This window comes from Brachycentrus maculatus, unplaced genomic scaffold, assembly GCF_059751285.1.
Source record: "Brachycentrus maculatus isolate JH-2025_06_01 unplaced genomic scaffold, ASM5975128v1 h1tg000326l, whole genome shotgun sequence".
NCBI classification, from domain to species: domain Eukaryota; kingdom Metazoa; phylum Arthropoda; class Insecta; order Trichoptera; family Brachycentridae; genus Brachycentrus; species Brachycentrus maculatus.
This window is the reverse complement of record NW_028281075.1, coordinates 2,301,817-2,317,023: the sequence shown is the minus strand read 5'-3', so window position 1 is coordinate 2,317,023 and position 15,207 is coordinate 2,301,817. Positions and strand designations below refer to the sequence as shown.

Genomic DNA, 15,207 nt, shown 5'->3' with positions numbered 1-15,207 from the left:
AAAGTTTTTTTTGCCGTTATAACATTTTAGGCCATAAATCGAAAACGTGCCTTAATTGAAGAGGGCCGTTACAGTGAAATGCCGTATAACGAGGTATGGGCGTACTATTCCCGTGTGTCCTTTCATCCGTGTTTAATATGCATTCATGATACATATTATAATATAATTTTAGGTTCAGAAGATAACTCACTAAAGGCTTCAGCTAGGAACCAGAACGGTTTGCAGGACATAGATATAAGGGAACCTAGAAAACCTACTGTTAGCTTCAGTAGTAAAATAGCTGCGCTTGTTAAAATGTCTAAACAGAGATCTGATAACCAACCATCGCACATCATTTGTTAGAACACATAAAATAGTGAGTGAGACTAAATGTGTACATTATGTGTAGTTTATAAAGTAAATACATATTTAAATTTTATTATTGAAAGTAGAAATATTTGCATAGCTGCCTTTTTTCATCCATGCCTTCTAATTTCGAACAGACGGAAGGTTAGTCAAAGAGTCACATAATGTGACTTCATTAAATATATTTTTTTGCTGTTTAAAATATAAAATATGTATATGGATTTTGATTCTTCACATGTTGTTTACTTTTAAAATATCCTATTATATAAATTAAATAATGATGATATTGATTTTTTCTAGCCCTTATCCGCACTCAATAGTGCATGGGGCACTGCATTATATATGGTGCATATGGCGGTGTTATCTTGATCAGCTTTGTGCTTCGGGTACCATTCCAGGGTAATTTAAATAATAAGAGTAAAAAGTCTTATATTTATTATGACTCCCTTTGGAATTCAACTTGGGACCTCTAGCTCGGTAGCTAATTTTCACTGAAAATTTTCACTATTGGAAATAAGAATGTTCGTATAGTAAAATAAGATTATACTTATACTACTTCAAATTACAAAAGAATTGTAACTAACTTAATTCAATCAGATACTTATCATAAAAAGTTATTGTCAATATATTTAACTAGTACTTAATGCTAGGGATTATTATTTTTAAATGTGAACCCTTTTTTGTTGAAAAATAAAATTAATGTAGATAAAAAAATGGTATTGTTCCTTTAAGAACCACACCTTATAATGTAATTTGCCATTGATATTTTTTATTACTCACTGTAAACATTAAAGTAGTGTGGTAAACCACAAAAAAATGCAAATCAAAAGCCGTAGTGATTTAAACTTAAATACAAAATCGATGGTCTGTGGTTGTTGATTTTGAAAATATTTACTTTTTAACTAAATTAAAATTATTTATTTTACATGACATGGGTGATGTTGATCTTGTGGATTGGCCCATGGGGGCCAATCCACAAGATTTTAAAAAAAATTAAGAGCAGAAAGAAGTCATATGGGGTCAAGTCTAGAAAATGGAGTGAATGAGCAATTAATTCAAAGCCTTAATTAATCAGTATAATTTAGCCATAGAAACTGTTGATTTGTGATAATCAAAAAGTATTGGTGAAAGAGAAAGCACTATTTTCAGTGCCAATCGACAAGCACGAAATCGGTGTTGTTTATTTTTTATTAATAATATTTCATAATTGGGTCTTTCTACCATTTTAAGTAGATGTTAGTCATCTACTTAAAACAGATACACTGCTTGCAAGGCGGAGCTGAAAGTCATTTCTCTAATTCCTATGGCCGTTAAACGTTCACTCAATGTTGAAATACCAACATTTAAAGCTTTTGCTAGATGGATCTTAATCGAGTGAACCCTCCATTCTTCGCCTTCAAAGTTTTCTGGTATTCAGTTTTTTGTCATTAACTCTAAAATCACTCGCTTTGAAGCGTCTATACCATTCTCTGTATGATTTATCCGATGGGGCATGATCGTCGTAAACTTCCACAAGCATTTTATGCGCCTCAGCTGCACTCTTCCTTCAATTGAAATAGAAAAGCAGAATGTCCCGCAAATGCTTCTATTTACCACAAAAGTAGACATTTTAAAGAGCAATAAAACAAACATGTGGGAACTGAACTTAATATGTCAAGAATATTTTTAAAAAAAATGGTCACCAGATTTATGATTTATAAAATTAGGGAGTTTTTATGTACATAATAATGCATAGTTGGCAATTTAAAAGAGATGTATAATCAAACTATCATTTAGTAATATTTATATTTATTCACCATAATGTATTAAAACCAAAATATAAAACATCAGACATAATTAAATGTTATCAAAATTAAATATAATTTCTAAATTAAAATACTAGATCCGTGACTCAAAAACACTTAATCATATATGTATATTTATAAATTAATTTATGTATTTAAAGCAATAATTGTCAGCTTTGCAATGAAAAGATAGAAAGCAAAATAGAGTAGTGAACTTTGTTCTTGACTAAAACCAGAAAAATATATTTAATACTGTATTTTGAAACTTATTGTACATATTGCCATTATTGTACATGTTCATTACTTACACTCAGTAATATGTACAAGCATATTGCCTTTTAGAGCCTGATTATTTGAAGTAAAATTTAGAGATAATTAAGATGAAATATTCAGGACTTGATAATTGCTAAGTCACACAGGTTTTTATTCAACTATTCAGATTATATTGTATGGCATTCGAAATAAGAAAACCTCTTTCATGATATTAATTGAAAAACAAAAAGGATTCGGAGTAAGAACTAAAATTTAACAGCTTACTTATAATCATTGCATTATTTCCATTAATTATTCTCATTCCAAACTTAGTGAATGATGTAATATATTGTATCAAAATGGGTGCACCATTGGGTTTCGATAAGGATGAGAAAATTTTGTTTGTGAATCATTTACAATATTATATAAAAGACAAAAACCTTTTGGTAATATCCCATAATAGTAGTAGATTTAGTTAAGAAAATATAATGGAAAACAAAACTACAACACCGAACTAACTAAATTTTTTATCAATAATTGGAATCAGAATACTATACATTTGTGGAGTTAAAATGAAATGATTTTACATATGTTTGAAGTGAAAAATTAAATTTTATCTTTATTGCAACTATGTCATTTATAACAGAGTTAAAATATGTAGTTTCAAAGAAGAAAAAATGTGTTAATACTTATTTGACCTAAACAGACAATATGGATTTCTGAAATCAGGATGAGATTTACCTTCTATCAAAACATGATACATCGATCTCATCACATTATATGTATGTATGTTCATATTAATGATGTATAAATTGAGAAAAAACATGTCAGTATTTCAACAAGATATAATATTACCTTTTAATTGGACGAGGTTTCATGGTCATACTAAAGCCAGCCTATTTTCCCCACAAAATACAATAATAATTTGAATATAGATATCGTAGTCGTACAGGAGAAAGCTTAAAACTTAAAATGTTCAGCAGGGCCATTTAAGTCACTATTGCTTGGCAAGAAAATAAACACCAATGCAGTTAGTCATTTTTAACTAGTCAATATATTATACTTCCAAGTTTAAAATCCTTTGGGATGTTTTCAGGGCAATATTAAGCTAGTAAGATATCAAATAGTCAATGATCACGTTTTTGTAAAACAATGCACTTGGTCACTTTCTCCTGTATGACTACGATATATTGAATGACAAAAAGTATATTTTTATAATTAAATGAACACATTTAACCCATAATCCACCAGTAATGTAGCTTTTTTTTTCAAGAAGATACCAAACAAAATAAAACATGTCCATAACATATTAACATCAGAAAATTATTATGATATAAATGAATGAATGAATGGTGCCTTTAGGCTGCCTGTGGAGATTTCTAACAGAAGTAATTTATTCTGAGACTAAAATATCGGTAACTAGATCTCAGCAAAATGTGAAATATGTAGGCCGATGTTTTTATCTTATATCTGATCCAATTTTTTTTTTTAGAATCTTTAATATATTTACATACAAACATGAAGTTTATAACGTCACGGTTAAACACTTTCAGGTAACAAGGAGTTTTCCAATTCTGTTGGCTTGCATGATCAAAATATAAAATTCTAAATAAAAATAAAAACATGGATTATTCGTATGAAGGGCAATTTATAAATAGTAAAAATATTAACTGTCAAATTCTAGATATCATTTTAATATCCTGATTTCACAAATGTTTTAAAAAAGCATTAAAAAATTTAATATGATGATAAAAATATTTGAAATAAAAATTTCAAATTAATGGCAAAGCAAACATTTAATAAACATAATATTTAGTAGAATTTTAATCTGATATTACATAGGGTATAGGAAGTACGATATATGCTGTCGTCCTTGTGAAAAGAGTAACATCTCCAAAAAGTGAAATGCCAGGAAAATCAAGTAAACAAAAATTTCCTATTTGACTGAAATATATATGTTACAAAATATGTGGCAATTTTATTACATTTGAGATACCACATTCTTAATTAGGACCGCAATATAAACAACTATAATAGATAACGTGTAAAAAAATAAATGTTATAAGTGTCATTAGTAAGATGTATAAATAATACAAATTTGTTATTATTGTTGTTTTAAGATGAAAATATTAAGCACGTATTGTGGTGAAAAGTTAGCAAATAAGAAATATGCAGATTACATGGCGTATGAAGCCAGATTACATATTTTAGCGCATATAGATTTGTTAAAAACATAACTAAATGTCTTAAAATAATAAGCTTATTACATATATATTACCTAAACTTTAGAAAATATACTTCATTGATTTGCAGTTTTCTTTATTACAAATAATTATGACTAACTACCATAAATCATATCAGAGACATCTCTTTTTGAAACACAATTTATGTTTTTAAAAAACAAGAATATTTCAGCATAAAAATTGACAAATGCATACTGAAGAAGAAAATTATTGATATATGTATTTGCGGACAAACACCATTTATATAATACATTCTACATAACATTATTTTGACAGTGGTTAATCCTATTAATTTCTACAAAATTGTATTGAATTTCATAAAATAATGTAAAACTGTATGAATATATACAAGTTGCATTCATCTCATTCAAACTAATCTACATATTTTATTTTCACTCATTGAAACTCGAGGGCAATGTTTAGAATACTAAATGGTTAGTCTAAGAGTCCTCAAGATGTATGCATAAGTACATTGGTGTCTAGTGAAATCTTGGTTCAATAAGATTTCTGTTTTAACCGATCAACCGTATAATCTGAGCTCTTGAATGGGAGTTTTACTCAATTAGTAATGAAAATAACAGGATAGATAGTATTTTGTGATTCCACACAACTCTTCAAAAATACATATTTATAGCCATAATGATGAATAAGGTTTGTACAGTGGTGTAGGTATATAATATTTTTCAAAACAATTTGGTACATATATATCAGCAAATTTATGTTGATTGTTTACAGTAAATTGCATACATATATTCCTGTTCTCAAAATCTAGATGTACAGCAAATATATAATAGTTTAATAAAAATTTACAGGGAAAATAGAAACAAAGTAAGTTTCTCTTTGAACCGGCTAAAAACATTATTTCTATGTATAGACGTTTTTAAAGTTAATATTTCTTAAATATTTAAATAATATGATGAATTTCCTTTTTTCAGGTTCCTAAGAAACCATTTTGAGCATCATCTAATATTATAAACAATTTTTACATAGTTAGGAAATACTACTTTTTAAAACCAGCATATTCATGAATGAAGTATTAAGATGTAGATACATATATTTAAAAACATATTGAAATTCAAGGAACAGATGAAAAGCAACAGTTTTATGCAGTAACATTTGTACACTTTTGACCTGTCTTCTCACACACTCAATCTTTTCTTATAAATAATCTTCCCCTGAAACAAAATTAAATACATAAGAATAAAATTCGCAAAAGAAAAACAAATTTACTATAGTGAAAATGAGATAAAAACAGGAGAATAAAAATAAATGAAATCTAATCATTTCATAACAATTTTAAAAAATGTATTGAAGTTATCGATTGAAATATTTTAATATTAAATCCACTGCATTAAATAAATAAATAATATATATATATATATATATATATATATATATATATATATATATATATATATATATATATATATATATATATATATATATATATATATATATATATATATATATATATATATATATATGTATATATATATATATATATATATATATATATATATATATATATGAAGATGTTAAAATACTTACGAAATAGTCTTCTTCTCAACATTTTTAGGCTCCGGCCGAGCCCTGTTTAAGACTTTGAGAAAGTCCTGTGTTTTAGCGCGCATCCGGGAATGTATGTATGCTTTGGAGCACTTGATATGGTAGTGAAGGTAGTCTCTGAACATGTGTAGCAGGTCTATTGTGTTATCTCTGGCATCAGCGCAAGTGTGACGAGGGAACAGGACTGAAATGTTTGCATTATACTATTATTCAAATACTAACTCAAACCTCTTACTTTTCTATAAATATGTAATAAGCTTTTTAAACAAAAGGAGTATGCAATGAAAATAATAAGAAATTTACTCAAGCTTAAGAATTTTAGAATATAAAAATATTTTCAAATAACAATGATTGTATTGCAAAACAAATTCCATAAAAGTGTGCACCCCAAACAAATAATTCTTCTTTGTTTTAAGGTAATCAGTTTTAGGTGTCAATTTAGAACAACACAATAAAAATATTACGAGAAAATTATTACTAGAAATGAACCTCACGCACGTACCCAAAGCTGCTACAGAGGCGGATAAGTAATACAGATAAATAAATAATTAAGTAACAGTAACTTACCGAATGTTACATAACCAATATTATCGCCAACGATAGCATCGGTATTTAACAGTTCTAGTGGAGGCTCCTTGTGCGAAAATAAAACCTGTAAAAAAAATACATATAATTTTTTAACAATATTTTCGAATTTTACGTTTCAAGCTATCAGCTATCAGTCAAACATTGCTTTATGAATAGAGATGAATATATTAAACAATATTTGTTATTACATATTTTGCTATCAACCAAGTTTGTGCCATGTTAAATGTAGTTCGAAGATGGGAGAGGGACATAGAAATTAACTGGTTATAAGGTTAATTATACATTCGCCGAGGTTCGATTGGTGGACAAGAATAGCCCAGTAAAAGCAATACTCCTAAACTAAATAACAGTAGCGAACTCACCTGCGGTGCCGTGTGCGAAGCTCTCCTTCCTTCCTTCAACTCCTGCATAAACACCTTCCCAATAACAACATCATCTTCATGTTTAAAGATGGTAGAGAACACAACTGTGACCCGATCATTTTGAGCTTCTACATACCTAGAACAGAAATTTAGCATTTTTAATGTAAAATCATTTATATACAAGTTTATACATACTTTTACCTGATACAGGTTAAATAAGTTTACTTACAGGGTTTCATCTTGTCTATAGTTGATTACGGCTCTTTTGTTACCAATCTGTCCCTCCTCCTGAAATCTGAAATATCTCTCAAACACCGATGCAAAGCAATGGCGTTTGAGCAGTCCCACTTTTTTTACCACCTCTTCCCAATTGTCGGGTATATTTTCTAAATCCAATAATACTGATACATTGTAACCTGTAGATAAAAATTAAAGTTATAAACATTTTAGAATATGTACCTACTTCATTAAAAGAAACTACAACAATTATGAAATTGAGAGAGAAACAATTTCTTTGATTCAAACCATTTAAACCAATCGCTGTGGCACTCACATACGTCAGTGAGCGAGTACCTTAGGTCACCACAGTGTCGGTACCGACAGCGTTAATGAGCTGCCAATACCTAAGCTTTAAACCTTAATTGCTAAGGACACACACACACATACACTATTCAGATTGTAATAATTTTCAAGGTTATCTTATTATAAATATAGCTTATTCTTCCATAAATACCATTTGCTTCTCAATCTATTGGCGCTCAAAGATATTTGTGAGCATTGCAGAGATTGCGTTTACATAATTTGGATCTCACCCATCAATATATCATTGGATAAAAGTGTGAAACTTACAAATCCGAGCAACATATGAAGGACTTGGTAATATTACCCCTTTAACTGTCAACATTTCCCTTAGGTATGATATGTAAATATTGAAACACTCACCATTTTCGGGTTCAGTTAGCAGTGAGCCATAAACCCTTTTAAGGAGCTCATCCGCTCCGTGTTCTAACAATTGCTTGTAGAATTTAAGTGAAATACTAACCTGAAATTAACATTTAAGAATGTTATAAGAATTTTCTTTTCTTTATTTATATAGGTATATTTATATTATGTGTATGTACATTAGGGTGTCCCTTACATGGTCAAAAATGAAAAAAAGATTCTATATAAATTTTATATGTACTTATATATATATATATATATATATATGTATATATATATATTTTTTGAATTTGAAAACCCACACCCTATACTTTTTTTACAGCTACCATTATCAATTTAGATACGAAATTTCATCCCTGTACGATGATTTTAATCCGTGTCGACGAGGCCCAAAAGATTTTCCAACAAAGAGAGATTCTCCTCTTCTAGACAAAATGGTAGTTCAAAATGTTTTTTTATTCTGAAGTGGCAAAATAATATCGCAATTAATTACATTTGAATGACAAGAAAGTGAGTGCCACCCGATCGTTAATAATCTAGCAAAACATGTGTGAAAGAGTTCCGATATAAGTCAGCACGGGTTACTGTATTTAAATGAACTGAAAATTACTGTGCAAATGTTTTATAGCAATACGAAGAAAAAAAATAGGCCCTAGTGATTAAAAAATAATCACGCTGAAAAATAAGGGACAGTCTAATATATGTATTATGTAAATTCATATCTAAGAGATATTAAAGCTAATAGAGATGAAACAAACTTACTCTGACTTTGGTTTTATCGCCGTTTACATTTGAAATATGAAATAAAACACCATCGAAATCTGCTACCGTCACATCTGCTGTTTCAGGCTTTAATCTGAAATTTTAGGCAATGTTAAAAAATATGGGACATCTGAATTTGTCATCTTACAAATGTGGGATTACTAAGTAAACAAATTCAACGGAAGATAAAAGAACCAACAAATAAGAACAAAACAATCTTTACGTGAATTCGGAATTGCAGTAATAGGTTTTCAGGAGAGGCACGCAAAGAGCTCTGCAAATAAGTGATGATTTTGAATTATATTTTGTTAGGTTTTCCATTTTAAAAAAATTATTTCAATGACTATAATATACTTACGTGTTTGTAGAGATCTTTGTGTGCTTTTCTGAAATACCTATTGTGGCATTACTGCGCAACTACATGGCAGAAATGAAAACATGCTGAAGTTAAAGAAAATTCTTGGAGGTTTATTGTAATTTATTGAAAGATTATTTGTCATAAAAACTAAAATTTATAAATAAAAGTAGATAACAGACAAAAAAACTTCAAAAGAAAAAAGGTAACAATAAATAATAAAAAATCAAGACTTTATATTCATGTATTTTGTCTCTACAGTAGCAGGGCTCAGAAAGGTAGTGTAAGACTATATTTTTTTGGTTAATTGCTTAAAAGTGACACCTTTTTTCTTTTCAAAAGTGTAACTGTTTCTTAATTATGTGAACAGATTATACTGTTTAAGCTACAAATCTTTTTTTTTTAAATCATCAACTGTCACCTTTTTTTAATACACTCCAATAAGTAAAAAAAAATTAAAGTATTTTTTGTCATTTTAAATATATCAAATGAAAACCCGGTGTTTTAATTTGTGTCACTTTTCGATCAATATTATGATCTTTCTTTTTAAAAACTGTATTCTCAAAATACAAAAAGGTCAAATGCAAACAAATAACAGTGTGAAATTAATAAAACATAACAATGGTATTTCTCATTCATTTTATATAGTTTAATTGTATTAAACAAAAATATTATGGCATATTTATTATGGCATTATATTTATATATTCGTTAAAACAAAACACTCTTTAGAAAAATCACTGCACAAAATAAACATTTTAATTATTTAAGAAATAAATATAACATGGCTTTTAAATAATTTTTTCATGAAATATGTGTCGCAAACGACTAACATTTTTAAAAAATATTTTGTAAGTATAAAAACAATACTGCAAAATTAAAATAATCATTTTTTTAAGGAAACAAATAGGTTGATAATATGATAAATGCAAAAATATTTATGCAAAATAAATTTAACGGTAACCAACTACTCATATGCGTCAGATAAGAGTAGTAGCGATAAAGAGGCGGATACCTCAATGACCAACGTGGGGGCCTCACCCTGATTAACGATACAAAATGATCATCGGCAAACGTTCTCAGATTAAAACGTCATATGCCGAAAGTATATTAATTAATTGAACTATTACATTTTTTTTAAATCCTTTTAAATATCAAGATTTATGCTCAACTGAGCGTTAATATTTCGTTGTAATTTAAATCGACTTACCGAGCTAATGCATTTTTATATTTAACTGTTAACGTCTCTTCAACTATCCGATTGTTGATCTCGAGTAATATCATTATTTATTTCTTTTTATCTACCGCAACTTCATGAAACCAAGCCCTAAAAATCTGACATGAAGCACCTTTTTTACAACCGGGATGAATAAGCAATACCACAGATATATCTTCCTTCAACTGACAATCCATAAAAAAAATAAGACATGAACAATTCATAGACGTTTTTCCGGGGGATGTTGTTCAAAACTGTTCAGATAAGTAGGGGAACCCGGGGCGGAACGGGGTATCTATAATGTTTCATGTGAAATTTGACAATGAATTTGAAAATAGTGCTTGCATTTTGTTTATATTCTCATTATTTAGTTATTTTTGGACGATATTGAGTAAGGAAAATATTTTTAAATCTATAATAAGCAACTTAAAACAATAAATAAAAACGAAAGTATAATTTTCATACACGTATAAGTTGACTTATAATTAGTTATTTATGAGGTGCAGAATCATCATTGTCACTGTCTAGGTCAACACACAGTAAATGAGTCTATCTGTAGCAATTTACAAATCAAGAACAAGAACACACTAGCTTTCATTCGACTTGGAATAAAGTTCATTGCAATAAAGACAACTGGCATTTTTATTTTGTGAACTATTGTCGTTGTAATTTTTATTCTACTTAGTTTTTGTCGTTGTTTTCTTTTCATTTTACTGGCTGTTGTTAATTTAGATATTTTTATTCAATCTAGTTTTTTTCTTGCCCTTTCCCTTTTTTCTTCTGCTTCTTGTAAGGATATGTTGTCAAAATTGCTGCTTTCCCTCTTTTTCTTACGCATCTTTTCTGTGCTGATTTAACTTTAGGTAAAGGTATCAAATCTTTAGGTGAAGCACATTCGAAAATAGTTTTAGATTGTATAGAGCCTGGAGGGTGTCAGACATCCATGAACAACCAGGGCGTTCAACATCAATGTCCATATTTGTAACCTCTTGAGGAGTCTAGGAAACAGTAAAATCTTGGGGATTTTGGATAGTTTCCAGATGCTAGTCGTCGTGTTTTTTAGGAGTTTTGTGAACTTCTACTAAGGTTATACTCGATTGTATATTTTCAAATGGAGTAGGATTGTTATTTCTCTCAGGCTTTATTTGAGAATCAGCTGTGCTTGGAACAAGATTTTAGTTGGCATAGTGAGTTAAGTGTCTAACTATATATTAGTCAGTGAGGGCAGAAAAACAGTCAAAATTTGTCAGATGCCCTTTTATAACCCATTTGTCCAGTAATAACAGTTTCCACAGCTTGTTCCATATTTTCTGCCAAGCGTTTTTGTCTGTCAGTTTTTCTGACCGAATGCCGCATCATATTTATAAACAATAAATTGTAATAAAGTCTCATATATATCTTGATCAAAAAATAATAAAAAAATTCTGGGGCACAACGGGATATTCCCTTTCCGGCCCACCCCGTTCTGCCCCAATATGAATGTTTGAATTTGATGTCAATTAAAACGATTTTAGAAAATGATGTAACACGTTAGATATTGTATTACATGTAAGACTTCACGAGAAGACACATGACTAAATACAATTACAATAGAAGATAAAAATAAGACAATATACCTCGGAAGACTACAGCTGCGATTCACAAATGTTGTGTAAATTTTAGTACATTTGGAATATCACGAAGTGATGCAGTGCAGCAATGACACTAATTATATGATATGAGTTGCGGCCTGCTACTGAGTGACAAAATACGATCGTATTTCATTCCCCACCACTACAGATGGCAGCTTTTTCCCGTTCCGCCCCGGTATCCCGATCAGCCGCTCAGTAGGGTCCCCCTTCCTTATCTTCTAGGCAAACAGTAGTTTGCAAAAAACATTTTCCTTTTCTTCAAATATTAGCAAAGAATTTCTGAAAAATATTAACAGAAATTATATATAAACCATGAATGCACGCTGAGTTGCGATGACGAAAAGTAGACCTCCACGGCAAACGCCCTCTCCTCATTCGTCCATGGCATGATCAACACTTAACTAATCTCAAAAAAATTAAGATCCTGTGCTTTCAAATGCACTATAGGAACGCGTTCTAGGAGTAACTGTGGTTTTGTGGCGAGTTTCAAAAAAGGTAGTGACCGCTCCCCATCCTGATTTGCAGTCTTGGCCGCCCTAGACCCCAGGCCATGTAGTAAGAACCAGCCACCCCTTTCTCAGTACCCATCATATAAACTACAAAATCAATTTGCCTTATTGACAGCTTTTATTGAAATAGATTCAGAAATGTAATTAACTATAATAGCTGCTGGTTTGTAATACTTTCCAAGGTTTCAAGGGTAATTGCACAGTTAAATAAAACATTTAAAAAGATTTTTGGTTTTATTTATTCAACTAGTTAGACTACAGGTTTATTATCATGCAATATTTAATAAGTGTTTCACAATGTCTTACGAAACTCGTCTGCACTTAAGCGCAGCAAAATCATTAATTTAATCTTCGCAATCCAATTTCCTTAAAAAATCTGCATATACAGCATGACATAGGTTAAGCAAAGGAAGATCGTTCAACCTTTGCTTCGTCATTGCTGTGCATAAATAATTTTTAACTTGTCGCAAACAAGAAAATGAACGTTCTCCTGAACAGTTATAGTAGATTATTTTTATACAATGCAGTATAGTGCGGCCCACCATAATCTGCACGAGATTTTAGAATGTTTAGCTACTCTGAGTTATTTCTTATTATCATCAGTGACTTTTTTGTCATGATTGGCCGCCCAAGGCCTAGGCCTACAGGGCCTTTGCACTGCATGGCAGCAAAACAAGAAAGCAAGTAGAAAGATTGCAGTCAAACAGCAATCACTCAAATGAAACATCTTTTTGTCGCCATTATGGAGACTATCTTAGAAATATGGACAATTAAATATCTTCGGGTCAAGTACACCGAGATTCTTGTCCTTACAGTCATCAAGACTTACATCACCAAGAGGCCAGATTAAAACATTAATAAATTCTGTAAGAAGAGCAAAGTTGTATTTGAGAAGGCTGATCGATGAGAATAAGATGCTTCGTATATTTTTTTGGGACGATAGTAATATAAAATATATATTTGGTCTTATTTATTCAATTTTCCACAATTCTAAAAATATATTTTATTTACTACAAAAGATCACTAACGTTAAAAAATTTAAGTTACTTGGATGTATGTAATTTAAAAAAAAAATATTTTAACAATGCATTACAGAATTTCACAAATGATATGACGAGCAAATTTTATGAGATTCACATTTAAAATCATAATCTACCGCTATGAAAAATAGAAAATTATAATACTACATATCAAGTTTTATGTGCCGAATTTGTCATAAAATTTAATAGAATTTAAAATCAAAAGATTTTTTCTGGCACCTACTGCTTTTTTAAATATAAATATGGACCCTTAAGATACGAGATAGTTTTTTTTTTTAAATACTGAAATGTATTCACGGTTAATTTAATTTCAGTCAGTAATATTTTACATCAAATATAGAATGCCTTTGATAAAAAATAGCATTAAAAAAATTGTAAGGACTATCAATTATTTGAGTAAAAAAATGTGCTTTATTTGTGTGCTAAAATTACTTATTTTAAATGTAATGTGAATTGATAATTTTTTTTAAATGAATATTTAAAGCGCTGACTTTGTGACTTTCCATTTTATGACTTAATTTTTTAAATAATAAAACAATATTTCTTCTTAAAACTCCATAAAACTATAACATGGACCGGTTTTGAAGCCAACAGCTTCTTCTAAACTAATTAATACTAAATACTATCTACTTAATAAAAATTGGCAGTTATTTTCGAGCAAGCGTTGGCATTGAAACGTGTAGATGTTATAATTAATTCATAATAAGATATATCGCAATTTCATAACACAGTTATTTTCAAGAAATGAAATATTTTGTTTAAAACATAATATGTACTAAAATAAATAAATTGACAGATAAACATTACTCATACAAAGATGTGATTATACATATTTATTTTGTTCAAATAAATATTAAAAGTGAAGATGCAAAAAAATGTTTTATAAAAATAATGTTTTAACAGTAGTATATTGCAGTTTGATTCACTAATAATAGTAGAAGAATGCCAATTTTCAGTGAAAAAAATAAACATTAGCTTTACCAACAATATAAAAATAGTTTTGTATGGTAGATACCACCTGAGCATGCCTAATACACCATAAGACATTGTGAACCTACTTAAATACTTATTTGAATATATTTTATTCATAATCTAATTACTACATACATGTGTACTTGCCCCTTAGGACAATAATGTATCTACATTATAGGCAGTGGCATGCAGAGAATTAATTAGGGTAGGCAGTAGAGGTAGGTAGTAAGGTAAGCTAGGTACTATTTAGTAAGGTAGGAAAGGAACTGGTTGCATCTTTATGTCATGCGGGTAAGTTAGGATAGGCACTGCTTTTCTGCCTATATGGAATGCACGCGCCTGATTATAGGTACGCACTTTTTTAAAGGTAATGGAAATCAAATACTCCAATGATGATGGTCTCGATACTCTGTTTATCAAAAGTGGAACAGTTAAATCATAAACTGAACAAGTGGAACAGTTAAGTCTTAAAAATAAATAAATTACAAACATACATGCAAAATTCATTTGACAGACACTAAATTGACAAGGGTAAAAATTATAAGATAAAATACAATGTATAGTTTTTTTTAAATGCCTTCAAAGACTCCAGTCAAAAATCATGTCACTTATTTGTGCTCAAAAAGAATTGCAATATTTTG

The 15,207-nt window shown here is 29.5% G+C and overlaps 1 protein-coding gene across 1 annotated transcript; it reads right to left on the bottom strand.

Annotated features, from left to right (window-relative positions):
• Positions 1-4,057: 4,057 nt before the first annotated feature.
• Positions 4,058-10,588, bottom strand: Arpc2 (Actin-related protein 2/3 complex, subunit 2). Its single transcript, XM_088268674.1, has 8 exons — positions 10,409-10,588; positions 8,845-8,938; positions 8,083-8,182; positions 7,370-7,556; positions 7,141-7,276; positions 6,758-6,842; positions 6,173-6,374; positions 4,058-5,799 (listed from the first exon to the last, which is right to left on the bottom strand). The coding sequence occupies exons 1-8, from the start codon at positions 10,480-10,482 to the stop codon at positions 5,772-5,774; spliced, it is 906 nt and encodes a 301-aa protein (XP_088124800.1). The 5' UTR covers positions 10,483-10,588; the 3' UTR covers positions 4,058-5,771.
• Positions 10,589-15,207: the final 4,619 nt, after the last annotated feature.